Source organism: Pygocentrus nattereri, chromosome 2 (assembly GCF_015220715.1).
Source record: "Pygocentrus nattereri isolate fPygNat1 chromosome 2, fPygNat1.pri, whole genome shotgun sequence".
NCBI lineage: Eukaryota > Metazoa > Chordata > Actinopteri > Characiformes > Serrasalmidae > Pygocentrus > Pygocentrus nattereri.
In genome coordinates, this window is record NC_051212.1 from 38,709,753 (window position 1) to 38,733,020 (window position 23,268).

At 40.1% G+C, this 23,268-nt stretch overlaps 2 protein-coding genes across 3 annotated transcripts in view; both read left to right on the forward strand.

Moving 5' to 3' along the window:
* The first annotated feature begins 6,465 nt into the window (after positions 1 to 6,465).
* klf17 (Kruppel-like factor 17) lies at positions 6,466 to 9,145 on the forward strand. The gene is made up of 3 exons (XM_017702646.2): positions 6,466 to 6,694; positions 7,135 to 7,957; positions 8,467 to 9,145. The coding sequence occupies exons 1-3, from the start codon at positions 6,608 to 6,610 to the stop codon at positions 8,640 to 8,642; spliced, it is 1,086 nt and encodes a 361-aa protein (XP_017558135.1). The 5' UTR covers positions 6,466 to 6,607; the 3' UTR covers positions 8,643 to 9,145.
* A 9,022-nt stretch (positions 9,146 to 18,167) lies between these two features.
* The window catches only part of slc6a9 (solute carrier family 6 member 9), a 55,863-nt gene continuing 50,762 nt past the window's right edge, over positions 18,168 to 23,268 (forward strand). The window contains exon 1 of one of the 2 annotated variants that reach the window (XM_017702696.2): positions 18,168 to 18,413. The gene's annotated coding sequence lies outside the window, so the exon portion shown is untranslated. The remainder of the gene's footprint in view (positions 18,414 to 23,268) is intronic. The other variant, XM_017702695.2, reaches the window with a different exon arrangement.

The window sequence follows — 23,268 nt, forward strand, 5'->3', positions numbered from 1 at the left end:
TTGTATTCACGTACCAAATCATTAAACCACAAAAACAGGCTTATATACATACACTTAGACTACATTGGAATATACTGGCTTTAATGGCCTTGTTGAACTTCAGAGGGGTGACACTGTTGAACTTCACTCATCTAGCTGAATATATAGAGGTGAAGAATAGATAGGTGTGCAAATAATTGCTTTCTCCAGGTACTTTTCTAGGACATAGATTCCTAGATTCCTGGACTGGTCCCCCGTGTGTACCTTTGACCCCAGGGTTGTGGGTAAATATGAGCTGCTCTGAGGTAGGTGATGGCAGTTTCACCTAGAGCAAGCAAATAAAATAAGAAATAACATCAGTTAAATAATGGGTCAGGTATAAATAAAAAATAGCATTTTATGTGAAAATTATGTATAGAATTATATATAATTATGTGAGAATAATAAACATTCAACATAGAGATGACATATTTTGCATGATAAGAATCCAGTTCTCTATGAATAACTAATATTTCTACCTGTTTGACTTAGGAAGTATAGACATTTTAGAACAACACTGTGTCTCAGAACTAAAATAAATCCACACATTTTTCAGTCTTCCCAGCACAGTATTTGGTATTTCTTGTAAATAACAGTTGTTGTAACAGCTCAATCAGACTATTTAACATTAAGCAGTGTTTTCCTCTACAGGAAGTTGAAGTCCTGATTAGGATTCAAGGCTATTTCTTTTTCTTTTCTCATGGTCATCCAACACTGACTGTTCCGGCCTCTTGTTCATTCTCCTTTGATATCTTCATGAAGGTGCAGTCTCAGGGTTGCTTGTTCACATCATGCAAGGAAGTGAATTTGTATGAGATAGCACTGGATTTCCCCTGCTGCTGCTGAGATGGGGGATAATTACTGTTCTGGAGCCTGTAGATTAGACTGTGATAGATTTTCGAAGTGCCTGAGTGAAAAGCCAGTAGAACAGGAAGACAAACAGAGGGTGGCTGGATGGGGGGGGGGGGGGGGGGGGGGGGTGATGTGTGTGTGTGTGTGTGTGTGTGTGTGTGTGTGGGTGTGTTGGGGGGGGTGGGGGTGCACCAACTACTGCACCACCACGCAGAACACACAGCCAAGAGCTATTACCAGGAGCACCACGCAACAGGATGCTTTCACACTGTATTACTTGCCAGTAGATGTTGTGTCAGGTTGTGTCAGTATGTACATATACAGCTGTATGCAAATGTTTGGCCAAATGACGTTTTGTTGATTTTCTAAGTGAGAATGCATAAAGACAACCTCATTCTAATGCACATTTACTGTTTATTTGGTGAATGTGACATATGGAGAGAAAGAATATGTATAAAATGTGGCCTGTGGAAAACTTATTATACATTTTATATTTTTTTCCAACATGTTAAAAAGCAAATAAATAGAAATTGTACTCTAAATTTAGCAGGAAAATATTATATAGGTGTGTTCTCTGTAAAGGGTGTGTTACTTTATTTTCACCTAGAAAATCAACAAAACATGTCATTTCACTGGGAGTGCTCAATTTTTTGCATATACATACTGGTCTATAGCTGGCCACTTTATTAGAAACACAACTTTCTCATTTTTACATCATCATTAACCATTTATGTTAGCCATACTTCATGTTTGTCCTTCATCAAGGGTCAGTTTTTGACCACAAGGCTCTCTTTGCTGGACATTTTTTGAGTAGCAGATCACTCTCAATCCTAAAACAATCCAGCAACACCAATAGGTCTGACTGACTGAGCACCACACGCACTGCTGTTGTGACCAACGATGAATGGAGCAGAGGTTTTGCTGATAAATTGAACAATAAATGAGCTACAGTCTTGTAGACATATAGAATGGACCTATAAGGTAAAAACCAAGTGGCCAATAAATGTCCACATATTTGTTTACATTGCATGTATCTTTGTCACTTATTGAACCCTGTTGTAAATACACCTCAGACTCCCTGGTGTCATTGTGTTGGTTCCGCTTGCTCTGTGGCCTCAGAGGTCTCTTCTTTGCTGACTGGGGTCTTGTTCGCAGTGCTCTGGCTCTGGCATGGACCAGTGGAAGTGAAAGGACTCATGCTATTATAACAAGGGTGCGTGCTGGGCTAACCTGGTCAGACTGAGCAGGGGGCTACGCTGGTGGTACAAGAGCCAGGCGCAAATATTTACCCAGCCACACAGATTTGTCAAGCTGGACAAGGTGCTGGAAAATTAACGACCACCTGCATTCAGACATTCCATTGTTGTGATAAATGGTTGAGAAAGTTCAGGTTGGTCATTTGAACAGGCACACTTAAAAATGCTGTGATGGCTACCTCACTTAATGCTAAATTAATTAAGCTTAGAAATCCAACAGGAGCGTCAGCATTTACTATAACAGTGATCAAAGTTGCTGCAAAACTTTCAGCAATAAAACCACCTTTACTCTTTTACATTAAGGTAATGTGGCGAAACGTGTGGCTGATAATTCACATGATGTCTAGGGAAAGGAATCAATGATTGCGTATGACTGACAGTCTATTCATGCCTGACAAAACAATAAAACTCTCACATGGAAAGCACTAGAAAAACATGGCTCAAAGAGGATGAACCATGAATACCATGAATACTTGAACTTCTAAACTTAAACTCATAATACAATAGGATTAAATGGCAGAAAGCATGTTTATGTTGATGGTTGAAGAGTCCATAGCTGATGACTAAAGAGAGTATAGTTGATGATTGAAGAGTGTGTAGTTGATTCTTCCTGCTTATTTAGGGACATCACTGACACCGACAATAACTCCAAATCAAAGCACTTCAAGGAAAGCTCTATATCTGGTTGGATGTGCAATGCACATTTAGAAATTGTGTGCATTTTTACGTTTTCATCAGTGGATCTGAGGGAGTGATTTGATTATGCGTGTTTAAGTGGTAAGATTACTGTAGATCAGTTTTATCTCTTACCGCAAACACATACACACATCTTTGGCCATAAACAAAGTTCTATAAACACTTGCTATCGCACACGTATACACATTTGACCAAGTTCACATACCTTTCAGGAGCCGTAAGCATGCAAGCATGGCAGGGTGGAGACTACAGCTTGTGTTCGTTCTCACAATCACATCCATTCCCTCATCATTATGCTCTCTGACTGCAAAACTAACAACACGTCTTTGTTGTTACAAAGCAAGTATAATCAATGGCAACCTTACTGATAAGAAATTGTAATTTAGGCTTTCATAATGCCACAATGGAGTTCAAGTTATGTTCTTGTTACATTTTATTGCATAATTTTGACCATTCTTTTAAACATTTAACTAACTAACTAACTAACTAACAAATAAATAAATAAAATAATAATAATAATAATAATAATAATAATAATTTGCTCAACTCTAGAAAAATTCAGCCATAATTGCTCACAGTGGTGGTGATGGGACCAAGACATCGGAAGAGTTGAAAGCCTTTAAGGCCTATTATTTTTAATTATTACAGTAGCTTATAAATACTATTTTGGCTTAAAAGCCAAAAGGTAAAGGAGTACATACACTCTTAGAAAAAAAATGTAACAAAACTGTCACTGAGACAGTACCCCTCTTGTCACTGAGGTGGTACCCTCAGAGGTACATCTCAGTACCTTTAGTCAGGGAATATCATGCATTGAAACCTCATCTCATCTCCAGGCTTTTTATTTTCTTGTTCTGTTTTTAAACATTCTTATGAAAAGGGCATGCATACTGTTTCACACATACTGACCTATTTAAGGTACACAGTTGGACATTGAAACCATTATTGTACCTTTAAGGGCACATTTACATTGTTTGTACCTTGATGAATGAAAAATAACTGCACAGTATCTTGATTTCTAACAGTGTACAGATGGTTTAAGGCAAAACAGTCCATCCAAATAAACCTTGTTCTAATATTTTACCATTATCAGCACTGCACGTAAAAGAAGATAACTTTTTTTCAGAAGACTGTTTTGCAAAGTAACTAAAATAGCTGAATTGTATGTAGACATTACCTGGGTCACTTCACCACCACTGTAAAGAAATCCGAGTCTGTAAGTTCACTTTATATCTCAACCACTGAATTATACAGAATTTTAGCAAAATCTGTGCAATTCCCCTTTATTTCTAACAGGCTGATGGATACAACCCAGACAAGGTTAACTAATCGAAAGGTAGTAGCGTGAATGTGATATTAAAGCATTTCTGTGCAATATGTGGCACTCGAAACCAAATTGGCGGGAAACATAAAAAATATGAATCATTTAAAAAAATAATCTAAAAATGATTTTATATCTTTAAAGAATGACAAATGGGGTTAAATATCTATACTGAAGAATATTATAAATTCGTTTCCTCTGACACTGAGGCAGGTTTGAGTCGTTTTTCCAAAGCACGCGAGCCGTTTTTCCGCTTCCTGTTAGCTGCAGCTTCAGCCTCTCAGACTGCAGGCTATCACTCATCACGACAGTTATTTACTGCATATCACCCTCATCACCAAATTCATTTGCTGGATATCGCATTCATCACTAAAATCATTTATCTGAGCGAATCTGACAGTGTAAATCTCCTGGTTTGAACGGAGCGTCTCCAGGAAGAAGCGGCTCTGTCTGCTCTAATCTCCGTAATTGTGTTTAGAAACTGAGAGACAGTTTGCTTTTCTCTCTGAGGAGCTTCAGCCGAGCAGCACAGGCCAACAGTCCGCCTTTATTCCTCCACGGACCAACATTCTGCATGTCGAGACCCCTTTTTTCTTTTTACAAAAAAATCATAATAATGTAGGGAAAATGACCGGGTGTTTTTCATAATCTGACCAATCTGTAGTGTCTCTACTAAAAATAGAGAAATGCTCGGCTAATGATATGTAGCCTGAACACTAAACGCCACAGAGCTGAAGTCATTCCTTCAGGGTTTAATTTACTCTTCTGGTGGTGAATTTGCTCTGACTGAATTAACTCTGGGCTGAGTTTAACTCCTCATGTCCCGCTGAACCGTGTAGGTACTTCGGACTTTCGGACTTTAACTCAAAAGGAAATGCAGACGACATCTATAGAGAGAACATACAACGACATACAAGCTCTGGATCCATTTAAATGATAGGATGTAATAAGTCTGTACTATTGCTAACTTCGTGTTAGGTTATTTGAGACTTATTCGGGGGTTTGTGTGTGTGTGTGTGTGTGTGTGTGTGTGTGGTGGGGGGTGGGGGGTGTTGCTCGTTGCATGTATAGAGTTTTCAAGCATATTGGAGCTTTCTGTGGTTAAACTGACCCAACACGGTCTTTATTTACATTTTACATTGTAATCCGCGGAGAGAAAAGGCTTATTGACTTAAAGATCATTTACTGGTGTTTATTTCGCGGTTTGACTCTGAGAGCATCATGTTGTTTCGATGGTTCTGAGATTTCGCAGCTACTTATTCGCATGTTAATCGTTTGTGAATTCGATCCGCACAAATTAATATTAAACCTCTTGTCTTCCTAGATCTCTGCTTTGGATCAGACTCCATTTGAATATCAAAAGCACCGCTTGTCCAGGTCGAAACTCACACTGCGAAATTATTGTACTGACTCATGTTTGTTCAGAATAACAAGGCTGCGGCCAAGGTTTCGATTTGTTGTTGAGAGTTATTTATTTAGGACAGACGTTTATTTATACTGAATGTTCAAATAAAAAAAATTAACAAAAGTGTGTGTGTGTGTGGGTGTGTGTTTGTCTGTCTGTGTGTTTAAATGTAGTTTCAGAAATCATAGTTCTGTTATTCCCAAATCAATGAAACAGTTAAACAATAAACACGAATCCACTGGATTGGGATTTGGATTGTCCAGAGAGGAGGATACCTTGCGCCCCCTGTTGTGCTCCTCATTCATTTATTTATATATTTATTTATTTAACAGAACCCCGGAAACTGTGCATGGATGAATGATCAGGTCATAATTTGTCCTCTGTAAGTTCTGTAAGATATTAATCCTTATCAGTTATCTGTAATAAGTCGCCCCCTGCTAAAAATAACTAATAAAATCGTTCACACGTTCATCAAAACGAATGAGAAATGATGACACGAATGTCATAATACTGCAAAATACTCTGGTAAAGAAACAGAAATATAACTTATTTTAATTTAGTCATGCTCATGATTTATTACCACAACCAGGTCACTACACTTTCAAAACTCTCTGCAGTCAAGCCATTTAATATTAAGTATGCCTCATTCGAGATAAATAAATAATGTAAACAAACAAATAAAGTAAACAAAAGTAAATAAACCTAAGAATAATATAATACCTGGTTTGTGACAGGTTAACTGTAAACATTGCCAGGGGTGAGTACTACAGTGAAGCTACAACACCTTCCCCTCTGCCAGGTGAAAACATCCTCTGCCACGAGACCCCGCCCACGCGCCAATCAAACGATCTCGAACCCTATTGTCACGAAGCCACGCCCACGCGCCATTCAAACCCGCCTTATAATGAGCAGCCAAAACAGGAGGCGGTCAGACGAAGCCTTCAGTGTCCACTCCCGCTCTCTGGGACTGCGTGACGCAGTAAACACAGCGTGAACGTGTCCGTCAACGTTTTTTTTCCCTAAAAACGTTTTCGCGAGCGTTTCCTCGAACTTTGTATCATGGCTTTAGCGGACGCGCTGCTGCCGTCCATCAACACCTTCGCAGACTGCCAGACTCTGGAGGAGAAGCATGCTGAAATAATGCGAGTAAGTACAGCTTCTTTTGAAAGTTTGAGATGTTTCGCAATGGAAGATTTTTAACTGAGAAAAGCCAGGCTGCTGGTAGCTGAGGTGCAGAGCAGTGTTTAAACGATTAATACATCTTTCAAACGCTGCTAAACAGCTGCTTATTAAGATAAAGGACCATATTTTAAAGCTAAAACATTAACAGCTTAATAATTTTGATTAAAACCATTTTTAATCAGTGATTTTAAGAAAGTTAAGGCGACGTTTGTTAGAAGTTTATTCTAAAACAGTTGTTCTAAAACTATTGAACAATTACCAAAAGACATTAAAGCACCTCACAGCAGAGTTAACAGCCAGGCTGCTGTTGTAATGACGTTAGAGCTTCTTTAGCCATTGTGTTTGATTCAGTTAGAGAGATTTTAAAGTGTTCATGCTCATTCGTGTCCATTTCTCTCGTGCAGGACTGGTCACCCGCTCAGTCTGAGGAATCGCCAAAACCGCTCATCGAGCTCGAGCTCAGCATCGTCGAGTCCAAGGACGAGGACGAGCTCGCCAAGTTTCTGGATCTGGAGTTCATTCTGTCCAACTCTCTGTCCAGCGAGGCTCCTGCCCCGCCCGCCCCCGCCTCCTACACCCTGCCGGAGTCTCCGGACAGCTGCGGCCACGCGCACGACCCACACGGCCCACTGGTGGCCGAGCTCCTCCCGCCAGACGCGAGCTACGGAGCTACAGACTACACGGACCTTGGCAACCATCACGTGCACGCGCACACACCCACGCACGCGCATCCCGCTTTGGCCTACAGTGTGAAAACGGAGCGCAGCGAGCGGCCGTGCATGATGACCGCCGACTACTCGGGACACTTTTACGGACCCAAAGCGCACGGGATGGGGGTCGGGATCGCGCATGCACACGAGCAGCACGCGCACGCCTTCGTCCAACACGTGCCCCACCTGTCCCGGGACGTGCAACATCAGCATCATCATCAGTACGTGAACGCGCAGCCATATGCGCCTCATTACCCGCAGCACTATCACGGACAGTACGCCGCGTACGGTCAGCAGCAGCAGCCGCAGCAGCCGCAGCATCCGGGCGTGACGGTGCTGACCCCGCCCTCCTCACCGCTGCTGGACCTCTTGCGCGCGGAGGAGCAGAGCAGGCCCAGGCGTGGGAGGCGCACGTGGGCGCGGAAGCGCGCGGCTACGCACAGCTGCGAGTTCACGGGCTGCGGGAAGACCTACACCAAGAGCTCCCACCTGAAAGCGCACATGCGCACTCACACTGGTAAGGAGACTTAGATTTACCGAGTTTCACTTTCACTGCAATTGAAGACAAATAAATAAATAAAAATATGACTCTCATAGAAGTTGTCAACATGAAATTAAAATGTATAATATATAATCTTCTCTAAAGTAAAAATTTAAATATTAGGCAAGCATTTAAAGTTTAACTTCAAATAACTTCATGAATGTAAATGAGACACAACAAATCCTTACACTTATTGGCTCCCACTGGACCAAACTTAAGTAATTAGACGCCACAGAAAATGTATGTCTATATGTTTACATTTAAATAAATGACCAAATTGTGTGGAAAACGTGATTTAATTTGAAGTAAATATAAGCTTTTTGGCCTTTTTGTGTTGCTACAGTGTGTAGTTCAGTTTTGCCAGCATTGTTCTGATTCTTGGTCTTAAAATTTAAGCAAACATACCCATTTAAAATAATAACAGTAAGTGAAAATCCTTGTTTTCCTCATTGGCTCATGCTCTTTTTTTACTGACTTGTCCACAGGAGAGAAACCCTACCACTGTAACTGGGAGGGCTGCGGCTGGAAGTTTGCTAGATCAGACGAGCTGACCCGTCACTACAGGAAACACACTGGCCACAGGCCCTTTCAGTGCCACCTGTGTGAGAGAGCCTTCTCCCGCTCGGACCACCTGGCCCTGCACATGAAGAGGCACATGTAAAGGACTTCTTATAGTCATGGCTCACCCTGCTCTGGGATGGCAGCTGTATATACTATGATGTGGACTTTAAATTATAGCAGTATTTAAGAAGGAGAGAGATTTCTTGAGACAATAAATTATTTAGTGATGAGTGAGATGACCTTTGGAGATAAAGAGGGCAGGACCCGTATTTTTGTACATAATTTTTTTACATTTTTTTTATCTAGACTTCAGACATTTATGTCAAGGCAGGGAAATCTTTCACTGGGTTTTCTAGGATGCTTCTCTTTGTACATTGAGCTGTTTGAGACGTATCAGTAAGTCACAGTGGGGTTCCAGGACTTTTCTATCAGGTACTGAAGCGGATTCTGAAACACCCTGCTTGTGCCAATACTTTTTCCTTCACTGAATCAAGTGGAAAGCTCATGTTACCTGTTCTGTAAACTGCATACTTGAATGTGTTGTATTATATGTACATAAAATATGACTTACTAGCTTTAAATATAGAAACTTGTTCACATGAATTTTGTAAACAGACTGATTATTTCTCTTCTCTGAATTGAGTTTAAGCTGTCAAATTGCCAGGACCTGAACTTTATTACATACTTCTATAATAACAATAATAATAAGAAGAAAAAGAATATATTTTATATATAAGAACCTTTCTTCACATAAGGAGAAGGAGAAAGAAAAACATAGATTGCCAACAGTACATGAGGTACAAACATCTTATCATCAACTAAAAAGAGAATAGAAGATTATTTTGATTAGTCACTAAACTGAAGTAATTACTAATAATAGTAATTATTAGACAAGCTTATTAAAAAAAAAGGTACAAGTTTTTATTACAAACAGGAATAACTCAGCCAGTTTGCATTGTATTCCATGAAGTGAGGATGTAATGAGTCTAGATTTTAAGGGGTTAAACTGTAAAGAGAGAGAGAGAGAGAGAGAGAGAACGTAATTAAAAGAAAGGCATGACCATTTGAAATAATGTCATAGGGAACTAGATGTTAAAGCAATGACTAACTAAATGAGTCCAGACAGGCATAGATGACATAAATCACCAGCAAAACCAAGTGTTCCCTTCAAGCAAATGAAGTGCCAAAAGTGTTTAGTGTAGTTCTTTATTGATGTGCCCGGACATTTGAGCCCACTGTAAGACTGCTGGTGTTGAAGGCAGTGCTCCCTCTGCCTTTTTACTCTTCATATTTCTGTCAGGACGCTTGTAGGAATCTAGTTCCGTTTTCGAGAGCAATGATTGCTTTTCTAATGTCGCCCTCTTCTGGCAGCTCAAAGGGGATCAGGTTCTTTGCTGTTTAGTTCAGTTCAGTTCAGTTTTTGAAATCATTGACTGCTTCTCTAATGTCGCCCTCTGCTGGCAGCTTAAAGTGGAAGCAGGTTAATTCAGTGGAGTTCACTTTTCATCAGTTCAGCTCTCTTGAATTAAACTCAGTTCAGCTAACACACGCACACACACACACACACACACACACACACACACACACACACACTTCTGAGCGTGAACGTGTCATTTAATATGTTTTAATGTTACGGAGAAATAACAGCACAGTTAGAATGCTTCTCAAACAATCAGCTTGCGTGGCCGGAACTTACTGTTGTATAACATTCTGCATTCGGACATGCCCTCATGGTTCTGAGCAGGCAGCAGCTTGAATTTTTGGAACCATCAGTCACTATTAAATTGTATGACGTAGCGGTGACGTGATAGTGTGTGACGCGGTAGTACGAGTTTTTAACAATTAATACATTCATGTGTAACTTTTTTTGAAAACTGTCAACAGTGGCTGTAGTTCCAAACTTTTGAACGGCAGCGTAAGCAGGTATCTATGATGCACCAATGTTTGTACAGTTGTTTAACATGTCTGCAAACTTTTAACAAACAGCAATGCACACGAAGTTTATTTGTGCCAAGATGTTCTGGAAGACATTCTGAACCATCACGACTCTAACTCAAATCAGGAATACACAGCATATATGTTTGCCTGAGGCCTAGACCAGGGGTGTCAAATTCAAACACTGCCAAACACTGCAAGGGCCAGCTATGTTTTTATTTGACTTTTACTTAACATTTTGCCATGACCCCAACTGGCCATTGCTTATTAAAATAAGCAATAATAAAACTACAACAGCAACAAATAGGCACTAAATGGATATTGATCGTTGTTGGGGAACGGGTGGGAGCACACATTACGCTGCAGTGCATGCTGGGAACTGTATTGCAGCTAATCGTGAAATGGCTAATATGAATAAAAAATTAAAATAATTTTGCGGGTAGATATAAGGTTGTGCCACAGGTCTGACTTGACACATGGGCCTAGAGCAAACTGAACTTATACTCAGCTGCGCAACCATTAAAAAATATTACTGCCTACAGATTCTTCTCACCCTTAGTTCTCAAGAAAATTCTCATGATCACGTGCACAACTCAGCAGTTATTCTGGATAAAAATGAAAGTATAAGATATTTTATTGAAGGCAACATTTGAATTTTAAATTTGTACAGGACTGCTGCGCGCTTTACATTTCAACTTCAAGACTTTGTCTCCCTCTGTTGGCAATGAGTAGAATTACACGCAAATTTGAACATTGCCTTTACAGTCATGTTTAACACAGTAGACCTATTTATGAGGCTCATATTGGGTAAGAGTTATTCAAGCTTGTAAGCTCTTTTACTGTGATTGTGCTCCGTATCTTTCAAATGAGGCTGTACTCAACAATTAAGAAGATACGGTATTTGTTGTAGGTCTTGACGTGTTTGAAATTGAGTCGAAAATAAGAAAAAAGGTACATGTGCTACATTGGGGCTTGCGGAACTGATTGTTAGAAATTACTATAAGGTGGTAAATTAGTCTTTTGTGCAGAATTAAGCTTTCATTTGCGAAAAGTTGTAGGTATAATTTTCAACCACTGGGTGGCAGTGTTTTATCATGCCTCAGAGAGTCATCCTGCTGATGCAATACTGATATCTGTCTTAACACTTTGCTATTTACTCAAACATCATTGACCTTACTTTACAGGTTACTGCACGTAAATGTAAGTGCTAAGTGGACGAGCTGTGTATATATGTAAGGGGGATTTTGTTTTATAGGTGGGAATCATGTTATTCCACATATTTAGTATGTTACAGCCGTAAAACCACAGTCTCTTCTGAGGGTCCTGACCTCTGATAGAGTAAAGAAAACTACAGTAAAGCAAACTCAGGTCCATTCTAACTGATGTTCTGAGCAAGGTGGTTTGACCCTCTGTTCAAAATAATGTTGCATTCACTTTCTCTTTCAGTTATTTCCTCTGACGCTCACTTCCTCAAATATTTGCTAAAAAGCCCTCAGAATTTTGACAGGATGTCCCTGTAGTTTTCTTTGCTGGTCTCAAGTGGCCAACATATATAGAGATTTCTCTAAAAAGTGAAACTAAAGTGTTCTCTTAACCTTCTTGTCACATGCTAGGGACATTACCTTATACATAGGCGGGTTACTGAAACGCTATTTTTCTGTTGCTGCTTGTATAGATCTAGAATCTAAAGCCCTTTAAACATCATAAAAACACTTTTTGGGAGCATAGAAGATATGAGTTAAAATTCCCTCTTTTTTTCTCTAATTTTGAGACTGTATAATAAACCCTGTTTTCAGCTTATAATGCCACACTTTGCTACAACATCAAAGCATAGCACTATGAACCTAATTGCATTATTTTAAATCTAGTATTAATCCAACTCAATGTTAAAAAAATGCATTCACTTCATTAATTGAGGAAATCATAGATAGAGCAGCAACAAAAAGAAATGTGCAAATCACATACACAGGCATATGCAAAAGTTTGGGGATCCTCTGGTCAAATGACAATTTTTTGATTTTCTAAGCTAAAGTAAGTTTACACATCTTCTACAAAATACAGAGAACACACTTCTTCAAATTGTACAGATCTTTTTTTGTTTGTTTTCTAAATGTAACATATTGGGGGCAAAAAATAAAAGCAAAAAGTATTGTCTTTGCAAAATAAATGATTATGTTTTATTTTTTCCAGTGTATTAAACTCTGTAAACAAATAGAAGCTGTGTGCACTGGAGTACAATCATACTGGAACAGAAAAGTCTTCCCCAAACTGTTCCCACAAATTTGGAAGCATACAATTGTCCAAAATGTCTTGGTGCACTGAAGCATTAAGATTTCCCTTCACTGAATTTGCAACCATTTGTCACTGTGTTTGCACACTGTGAAATTATGCCTCTGCATTTAACCCATCTGTGCAGTGAAACACCCACATACATGCACACTAGTGAACACACACACTAGGGGGCAGTGATCACACTTGCCCGGAGCAGTGGGCAGCCCTATCGACGGGGCCCAGGGAGCAATTGGGGGTTAGGTGCTTTGCTCAAGGGCACTTCAGTCATGGACTGTCAGCCAAGGAGATCGAACCGGCAACCTTCCGGTCACAAAGTTGGTTCCCTAAACTCCAGCCCATGACTGCCCCAAGGAGTCTAAGCCAACCCCTGAAAAACAAGCCCATAGTGTTATCCCTCCTCCTCCAAACTTTACAGTCTGCACTCAGCCAGGCAATGTTTGCCAAACCCAGACTTGTCCATACAACTGCCAGACAGAAAAGCATGATTCATCACTTCACAGAATTCTTTTCCACTACTCCAGAGTCCAGTGGCGGCATACTTTACATCACTCCCCCACACCCCGTTTGGCATTGTGCATTTAGATCTTAGGCTTGTGTGTAGCTGCTCAGCCATGGAAAACCATTTTGTGAATCTCCTAACGCATAGTTCTTTTGCTGATGTTGTTTCCAGAGGCAATTGGGAACACTTTAGTGAGTGATTCAACAGAGGATAGGCACTGTGCGCTTCAGCAGTCACCCCACTCTGTGAATTTGTGTGGTCTACAGCTTCATGGCTAAGCTGATGTAACTATACAATTTATGTAATTCACAAGATGATCATATCAAATCAGTAATGTGTGCTTGCATGCTAATTAGTGTATATTTATTGAATGATATAACTTGTAGTTGTCATTTATGTGCTGTATACAGATGTGATATATGTATTACTCTAAATAGGCAATTGCAGAAAACTATTAACATACAGAATGCTCATGCCCTTCAGCTCTAAACCATTCAGAATGAAGGAGGTTATAGTGCCCACTGGCTGTGGGTAGTAACAATTTGTTGTAGCACTCTTTGGTGCAGTGCAGCTGCATCTGTCTGTTGGTGGAAGTACTCTGTTTAGCTTGAATGCCGTGCAGAGGATGAATTTCATTGTATAAGATAGCTTGAAGTTTACTGAGTGTCCTTCATTCTGTCACAGCCTCCAAAAATCCATTTTTTTTAACGTTATGACACTGTCACAATTATTTTTACACCATCTTCAACCTTTCCTTAGAATTAAGAGGATTTTTGTTACTGTGGCCTTAAATGATCTCTGTTCTGATTGTATGTCCTGTATTGGAGAAGCAGCCTGAGCTTAAACACTTCTTGTAACTTCCATTTGAAAGGGTGGAGCTATACTGCTGTAGCCTGAACAGGCAGATGTTCATTTTTTGTTTGTTTGTTTTTATCTGACATCACAAAAATAATTTATTAGACATGGGACATTTTTGCAGCTTAATTTCATGGATTTATGGATTATATGAACTGGATTTATTCAAAATATTTAGGTAAATAAATTTTTACACAATATGGGCCCTTAGTCTATTAGTCTGTTAATATGTATCAATTGCTGTAGATCTTGATGTGTCATTTTATGTGTCATACCCCCTTGGTTCCTCTCTCCTAACACAGCTCTGACCTCTTTTCTATTACATAACCCCTGTGCCGCAGCTGCCATTGGTTGATGAGTCCATTTCATTGTTTTCACATATGTGTGTATGTGTAAGCGGCCAGGTAGCCATGAATGCAATGGTGTGAATCTGAATGTATGCATATGTGTCTGTATGTGTTTATGTTTGTGCATGTTCAGTGCATGAATTTCCAGTTACTCACTATGGATTCCTGTGACTAATTTCACTTCAAAGTACTTCCTACTATAGCTGAACTGTATATGCAGGCTAAAGATAGCCTGTGTTCACATCAACTTCCAGAACATGCACTACTGATCACTTCCCAGCTTTTTTGTCCAGTCTAACCTGAACAACATAGATTTTACGTATAAAAAAGTCAGAGTTTATTCAACGTCCATCATAACCCTTTTACTATTCTGTTTGACTGCTTCCTCTTTCTTGTCTTTACCACCTCAAACTGTGGATTCCGATGTTGACCAACTTGTAGCCTGTTTACTTAAAGGGAAATTTCACAGTTCCTACAACTAACATTGTAAAGAAGCCTGAGTTGGTAATTTTACACTAAACCACTCTGAAGAAATGTGAGAGACAGTGAGCGAGTGAGACATCATATTTTACCACTGAAGAATGAAAATGAAGAATGAATGGTTATAATGTTTGAACAGTAGAGAGAAAAATTTGGGTTCTTTTGTGGAAAATGTCCTCCACACTGCTTCACCTCATCCTGAAAAAGACAGAAAGCTTGTCAGAATAATGGTAAAAGTAGCTTATTGAGAACATGAGAATGATAATAATGATAGTTTTTTAATGATAGATTAAGATATGTACTTAATGTTAGAGACAGTCGTCTGTTGCTGCAGTTTCTGTTAGTGATTCTAGTTATTTATCACCAGTGGACAGTTTCTGTTACTGCTGGCTAGATATTTTCAGATGGTGGACTAAAACCTGTTGTTTTTAAAAATTTAATAACATTGCTGTGTGCAATCCATTCTGTGCAGCATACACACACACACACACACACACACACACACACACGCACACACACACACACACAGACACACTAAAATGCCACTACCATGCCAGTTTCACTGAAGCACTGAGAATGATCCACCACCTAGATAATACCTGGCGGTTATATGAGAGTCTTGACCATTTATGAATCAAGTAAAGAAAAGCTAACAAACTGTAACCATAGAATTACAAAGTGCACCTGAAGATGGAATACAAATATCTGAAACATATTCAGAATACAGAAATGCTTTATCTGCATTGAATCAAATGCACATTTTGTAAAGGCAGTATTCAGATGACAGTTGCGTTTTATGTTTTCAGTAGAACACACTTAGAACACTTACCCACTAAACTGAAAGAAATACATAGCATCTTTAAAAGAAACACCATCCATGCTTGTTCATTAACTAGGTTAAAATCAGGGCACAGAGTATAGACACACTGTTCACAGCCGCTCTTAACAAACATACTTTTCATGGTTACTGAAGTCCCCGCTAAAGCCTGAGTAGACTGATAAATCTGTGCAATTAGTCAGTTATTAATCTCTGTGTAACTAAACTTCTTTGAGAAATGATCGAGCTGAGCCATCTTCTCAGTAATGGAAAAGTTCACATGTGATTAAGCTCGGCATTTGTGCTGTACTGGACACATGCATGCATTTTGTTGCGAGTTACATACAAGTTGTTATGTTTTTTTGTATTGTAATGGAATACATCACTGTCACATTTAAAACAGTGTGCTCAGTATTCAAACACCAGTACTTATTTGAAGTATTCTGTACAGATCTGCCTACCTATACATGGTCAGGAAAAAGGTGCTGTGCATATATATTTTTGGTGAGTTCAGGCCATACAGTCAACATGGTGGTAGTATTGCTTGAGGGATGGGGGACACCTCTGAGAACTTGAGCTGAATCTAGAAAGCCAGACCCCCCTCATAGCTATAACAGGAATGATGTAGGACTGAAGAACAGGGAGGAGATGGAGGTTCAGTGGGGAATGCAAACCCTTCATCACAGTAATAGAAGGTAAGGATGTGAATTTACAGGGCGTTAATTAGATTGTTAGATTGGAAGAAGGAGGGGTTTGAGGCATGTTCCTCCCCCAAAACATCACTTACGACACAACTACATTTTGTTCAGCAAAGTAAACAATGTCAATATACCCTCAAATCTACTACAATGGTTTTATGGTCCAACTGTGTGCCTTCAATAAACTTTTCTCTGATGAAATGTGCACATTTGAACCTTTTTATAGCCTTAAATTGTAAAACAATAAAAGCAAAAAGCTTTGAGACACTGGGTGCTTGGAGGCAATACAACTTCAAAAATATAACTACCATGGAATAAGATGCAATTATATTTCATAGTTTTATAATTAAAGGTACTGAAGATGGTGATAGCTCAGTAGCCTCCTTTTTTTCTTTGAGTGTTTGTATGTGACCTGATAAAAATGGACAGTGAGCGTAGATATAAGGCAGGTGTACCTTACCAAAGTGGATGAGTTCATATTGGATGCTGTCATCATCCATTATATATTTTTAAGCTCCACAAATACAGTGAGATAAGCAATACCAACATGTTAGTGAAGGTTTTATCTGCATTGATAATCATGGTTCTCTGTTTCTTTGTATGCATGTATTTTATTGGCATGTAAGCTTTTTCGGAGCCTACAGTGTGCTCTTACTATTTGTAGGATACAAAGATTTTGTAGACAATGGCAATTTAGAAATGGCTGAGAAGAGCTCTCTCTCTCTCTCTCTCTCTCTCTCTTTCTTTCGATGATTCTGGATAGTGAAACAGTGCAATCACTCATATTCACCAGAGGGAACAAGCATCTCCCCATGTACTGCACATCAGCTTCTCCAAAACAAACCCCTTCCAGACTGTCTACACTAACGCATCTATGCTTATAAGGAACAGCGTGAGTATCAGTAACTTTATCAATGGTTCGCAGCCTTTTAAAGCGCAACGTGGCGGATCTTTTGTCCACCTGAAAGCAGACACAGCTACAGCAGCGAGCAGGAGCATTTCACCCTCGAGCATCTTATAGGAATGAAAGAGGTAACAGCTGCATCTCTCGCTAAATGAATTCATTCCATTCACAGTGCTCATCATACGCGGTCATTGTCCATCACACTCCATTCGGCCAAGCCAAGGCATTAAATGCCAGCCAGGTTTGGCGGTCACCACACCTTTGTTCCTCCATCCCTGACAGCTTTCTAAGCGTGGGTAATTTACTCACATAGCGTGCAGCATGCGAGCTTCGAAATGCAGTAAGATTACTGCATTATTCTGTAATTTCTTCGTTATTTCGGCTACGTACTTCTTTCTAGTCTTGTATCCGGTACGCCTGCTGTCACTGAGCACATGCTCAATAAGCTAACCAACCACCGCGATACGCCGCTTCACGAAACTATTTCACTTGTGTTTAAACGTGTCTCACTTGTAGCTGAACCACTTCGTCGCCACCGGGCATTGATTCATGACTCAGTTCATTAAAGCTGGTCTGTATTTAAAGCCTCTGTAGCCTAAAGTTCTTTGAAAAGAAATGCTGCGTTAATGTTGTTAATGGTGTTAATTAGCTCACATGGCGGACATTTAAAGGTAGCCGTACCATCGAGAAGGCTACCAAACCAGCCTGCGGGTTTTTCACATGAAGACCAGCAGACCGCGAGCAGTCAGTCACTTCTTCGCGTGAATAGGACGGTCCACAGCGAAGGAGGAGGGGCGCGCGCGGCGTGCGAGTCTGAAAATTCCGTTTAAACAAAGAAGGAGGGTCTGTTTTATAAAGGAGGTGCCAAATTGTTGTCAGACGAAATTGCTGAAACAAGGTGATGCAACTTTACTAGCCGTCAAATGAAAGCTCTGAAATTCTGAGCCCTGTTCACCACACAAAGGACCAAACCATGGTAAGAACACAAAAACGCCGCTTATGTTACGCAGTTTGACGCCGAGTGTTCCTGAGGTCGTTTTTGAGGTAGGCAAAAAAAAGTCCTTTAACCGTAACTTTTCTAAATTTATTTCTGTGTTTTAAATGTCCTGTAAGAGGTTTTGGCAGCCTGAACCACGTTATTGGTCCGCTACAGAAGAAGAAAGGCACACAATAGGCTTTAAGCCTACAAGCCGGTCTTACAGCTCGCAACACGAATATTCACAGAAACCGGCTTTTTTAATGCTCTTGCTGTAGAGCTAAGATAACCGCCGGAGTCAAAGGGAGTTTGTTAATTGAGGTTTAGCTTATCTTCAAACAAATGGATATTTGCCAACTTTTTTGACAGATAACTTGATTTTCTGTCGTTTTATTAAGTATTTCCGCCAACCACGTGATACTGGCTTGCTCTCGTGGAGTCGTCGTAGAGGGGTCGGATTAATGTCAATATCATCTCATGACAGGTTCCCCGTCATCATATCAGTCAGTGAGGCCCCCCCTCCGTTTTTCACAGTACGTTTGAGACCGTACAAAAGGAGGATGAATTGTTAGCCCACACAGCCTGACATTATTATGATCAGGAAACACGTTTTCATGTTTTTGGGCACATGAGAGCCTGCTTCTGCTTTACTTTTATTACAGTAATATGATGTTTATAGGGAACAACAAACTGGTTTCAACGACCTTTAGGCTATCTTACACTAAGATGCGCTATGATACACTGCTTTTTTTGTTATATGCCTGGTCAGTGGCTATTATTATGTAATTACAGTGGGCATCAGTGTAGTCAGACATGTCGTGGTAGCGCATCCCTTTAGAGAAATTTCACATGTAGGCACTTTATCACTGTAGTATATGTGTGATAATGTGTCTTTTTTCCAGTGTTTTTTTTTAAATACTAGCTTGTAACATGTATTGTGTGATACTTGTGGTACTTGGGTAATGCACGTTGGGCGAGAGAACATTAATGGACAAAAATACAAAAAGGATAAAAAAAGTTGCTGAATTCACTAATCAAGTGAGATGTCTGGATATTTTGGACATATATGGATACTTGTATGATTAGCTGTAGTCAGTCATTTTGCCTTACACTCCTGCTTTGTTACATTTGTGGTGTATTTGCACCCCACTAAAAGGTGGTGTTTGATGAATGTAGACTCTGCATCTCAGAGGTCTTACATAATAGAGGTCCAGTTTGGCATGTTCTACCAGAAAGGCCATACACATGGTCATTAGGAGGTCTTTGGACAAATATATAATCATTCATGCACTGCCATGTTATCCTACTATTTTTTAATTGTTCTTTGGAGATTTTTTAATTGGGATTTATTTGCGGACACTATTTTACATTTACTGATTGTGCCACCTGATGTGTCAGACTAATTTAAAAGTAAACATGCATTTACTTAGACACTTTAAAAAACTTTTGTCTTTACTCTTGAGTTTAGACATTAAAAAAAAGCTAATAATAAGCTAAAATTCTTATAATAATTACTAATTTTCCTGGTTTTCCTGTTTTTATGAGATGGTAAATTGACATGGTGATATATATATATATACTGCTCAAAAAAATAAAGGGAACACTTAAACAACACAATATAATTCCAACTTCTGTGAAATCAAACTGTCCACTTAGGAAGCAACACTGATTGACAATCAATTTCACAGCTGTTGTGCAAATGGAATAGACAACAGGTGGAAATTATTGGCAATTAGCAAGACACACTCAGTAAAGGAGTGGTTCTGCAGGTGGGGACCACAGACCACTTCTCAGTACCTTTGCTTTCTGACTGATGTTTTCTTCACTTTTGAATGTTGATGGTGCTTTCACACTCGTGGTAGCATGAGACGGACTCTACAAACCACACAAGTGGGTCAGGTAGTGCAGCTCATCCAGGATGGCACATCAATGCGAGCTGTGGCAAGAAGGTTTGCTGTGTCTGTCAGCGTAGTGTCCAGAGGCCGGAGGCGCTACTAGGAAACAGGCCAGTACACCAGGAGACGTGGAGGAGGCCGTAGGAGGGCAACAACCCAGCAGCAGGACTGCTACCTCCGCCTTTGTGCAAGGATGAACAGGAGGAGCACTGCCAGAGCCCTGCAAAATGACCTCCAGCAGGCCACAAATGTGCATGTGTCTGCACAAACAGTTAGAAACCGACTTCATGAGGATGGTATGAGGGCCCGACGTCCACAGATGGGGGTTGTGCTCACAGCCCAACACCGTGCAGGATGCTTGGCATTTGCCAGAGAACACCAGGAATGGCAAAATCCCCACTGGCGCCCTGTGCTCTTCACAAATGAAAGCAGGTTCATACTGAGCACATGTGACAGACGTGACAGAGTCTGGAGACGCCGTGGAGAGCGATCTGCTGCCTGCAACATCCTTCAGCATGACCGGTTTGGCAGTGGGTCAGTAATGGTGTGTGGTGGCATTTCTTTGGAGGGCCGCTCAGCCCTCCATGTGCTCACCAGAGGTAGCCTGACTGCCATTAGGTACGGAGATGAGATCCTCAGACCCCTTGTGAGACCATATGCTGGTGCGGTTGGCCCTGGGTTCCTCCTAATGCAGGACAGTGCTAGACCTCATGTGGCTGGAGTGTGTCAGTAGTTCCTGCAAGATGAAGGCATTGAAGCTATGGACTGGCCCGCCCGTTCCCCAGACCTGAATCCAATTGAGCACATCTGGGACATCATGTCTTGCTCCATCCACCAACACCACGTTGCACAACAGACTGTCCAGGAGTTGGCGGACGCTTAGACCAAGTTTGGGAGGAGATCCCTCAGGAGACCATCTGCCACCTCATCAGGAGCATGCCCAGGCATTTTGTGTGACATTTTGTGTGATTTTGTTATCAGCAGATTCAACTTTGTACAGAACAAAGAATTCAATGAGAATATTTCATTCAGATCTAGGATGTGTTATTTGAGTGTACCTTTATTTTTTTGAGCAGTATATACACACACACACACACACACACACACATATATATATATATATATATATATCAGTGCATTTTAACCATTTCACTTTTCAGGCATCTGATTCTTACCACCACCACTGTGAGCAATTCTGATCATGTAAATTTCTCTCAGCAAAGAATTTCATATCAAACCACTCTGAAAGACTTTGTTTATGTTGGAATTATTTAACTATACACCATTTTTACAAAAATGGTGGAATTCCCTTTTAATACAGCAGACATCTGTTTTTTGGTGCTGACCATACTTCATGCTAAAGTATATTAAGCATAATAAGATTTATTAAAAACCTAAAGAATGAAGGCATGGAGAACTCTAAAGTATTTTGTCTTTAAGTCCTTGGTGGTATGTTTCTGTAGATTAATGACCGAAACTTCCCCATGACCTAAGGCCAAAATAACAAAGTGAGAAGATGCACTGAAAGAGAATAGCTGATTTAAGTGAGTGACGCCCAAACAGGTTGAGACAAGTGTGTGTATATGCTGAGTTGGATGTCAGCCAGGAGGGAGTAGCTCATTTACAAATGTTCCTCATCATCAGGTCTGTCCGTCAGGCTGATGGTAGGCATGTTCAGGTGGTTTTCATTTCTCCATCGAGTGGATCCTGTGTACTACATTGCCACATCTGGTTCTAATTTATTTGTCCTTGTTTTGGGCTGTGCAGTGATGATCAATCCTGCAGAAAGAGACCCCGCTGTCAGAATGGAATCTTGTACCCAGAACCACGCTGAACTTCCTCACTGTCACCATGGCAGATTCTGCAGAACCACATCCTAGAGCGCTGAAAGCTTCAGCAGACATACTAGGGGAAGCTAGTGGGCTGTACTGTGTGATTGCATAGTGTAATTGTTAGTAGTGGTGACATTTTGCCAAATTGCTTTCCATTCAGTGGTTTGGATTTACTTTGTGCCACTTCAAAACAGCAGCTGCTTTAAAATGTTGTAATTATGTAAAGATGTAATAGCAGAACTGTATTGCAAAAGTCAGACTCTGCTCATGAAATTCTAGTAGGAAGACAGTGAGGAAGATGACCAGAAAAACAGCAAGTCATGGAGAAATGTTCCCAAAGGTCTTTTAATAAACACCATGGCCTCAGGGCATGGGTGACTGCATGGTCCTTCAGTGGTATGTCCGTGTTGCTTTTGGGGTGTCCAGTTCAGCATGCCAAGAGCTGTTGATCAGGGAGAAGTGATTTATGCATGATTAACCTGACCCTTTAAACGCCAGAATAGCTTACACAAGTTGTGTGTAGTTCTTTTGTATTATTGAAGCTGCTGGTCCCTCTCATCAGACCGTTAATCCAAACATCAAATTCCATTTCCAGACTGTTTGCCTGTCCTATCTCATTGTAGTACAGTCCATGAGATTAGACGATCATATTTTCAGTATATCTTTTCTTGGATGAATGCAAAGTGAGAATGTCCTTATTACTCCAGGGGATGTGCTATTATGCAAGAGCTCCTAACATTCCAGTAAAAAAAAATGGTGAAAAAACTAGCCAACCATAATTAAACCCATTTTGGTGTCAGCCAAATTATTTTGATTACAGTTTCACTGCATCTTTTGAATTAAAAAATTAGTGTGATAAGTATGATGAATCCACATAATCAGCTGAATCTGCTACAACTGAAAACGTGAGCTTATTTTTTTATAAACGTATTTGTTTAAGTGTTGCTTGTGAATAATTTAGCTGAAATCATTATGGGTGCAAATTGTAAGAATGTAGGCAAGGCTAGTTGTAAAAGATTACAATGCGTTTCTATGCTGTTTGAACAACAGGTCTTCCAACCTAAATGTGAAAAATACATTAATCAAAATAATTGTACTTAGTGAAAAGAGTCACATTTGACCACAGAGAAGACCAGCAAATATCCTGAAATATATTTTATTCACACAATATCTATAGTGAGTTTTTGATGAGTGTG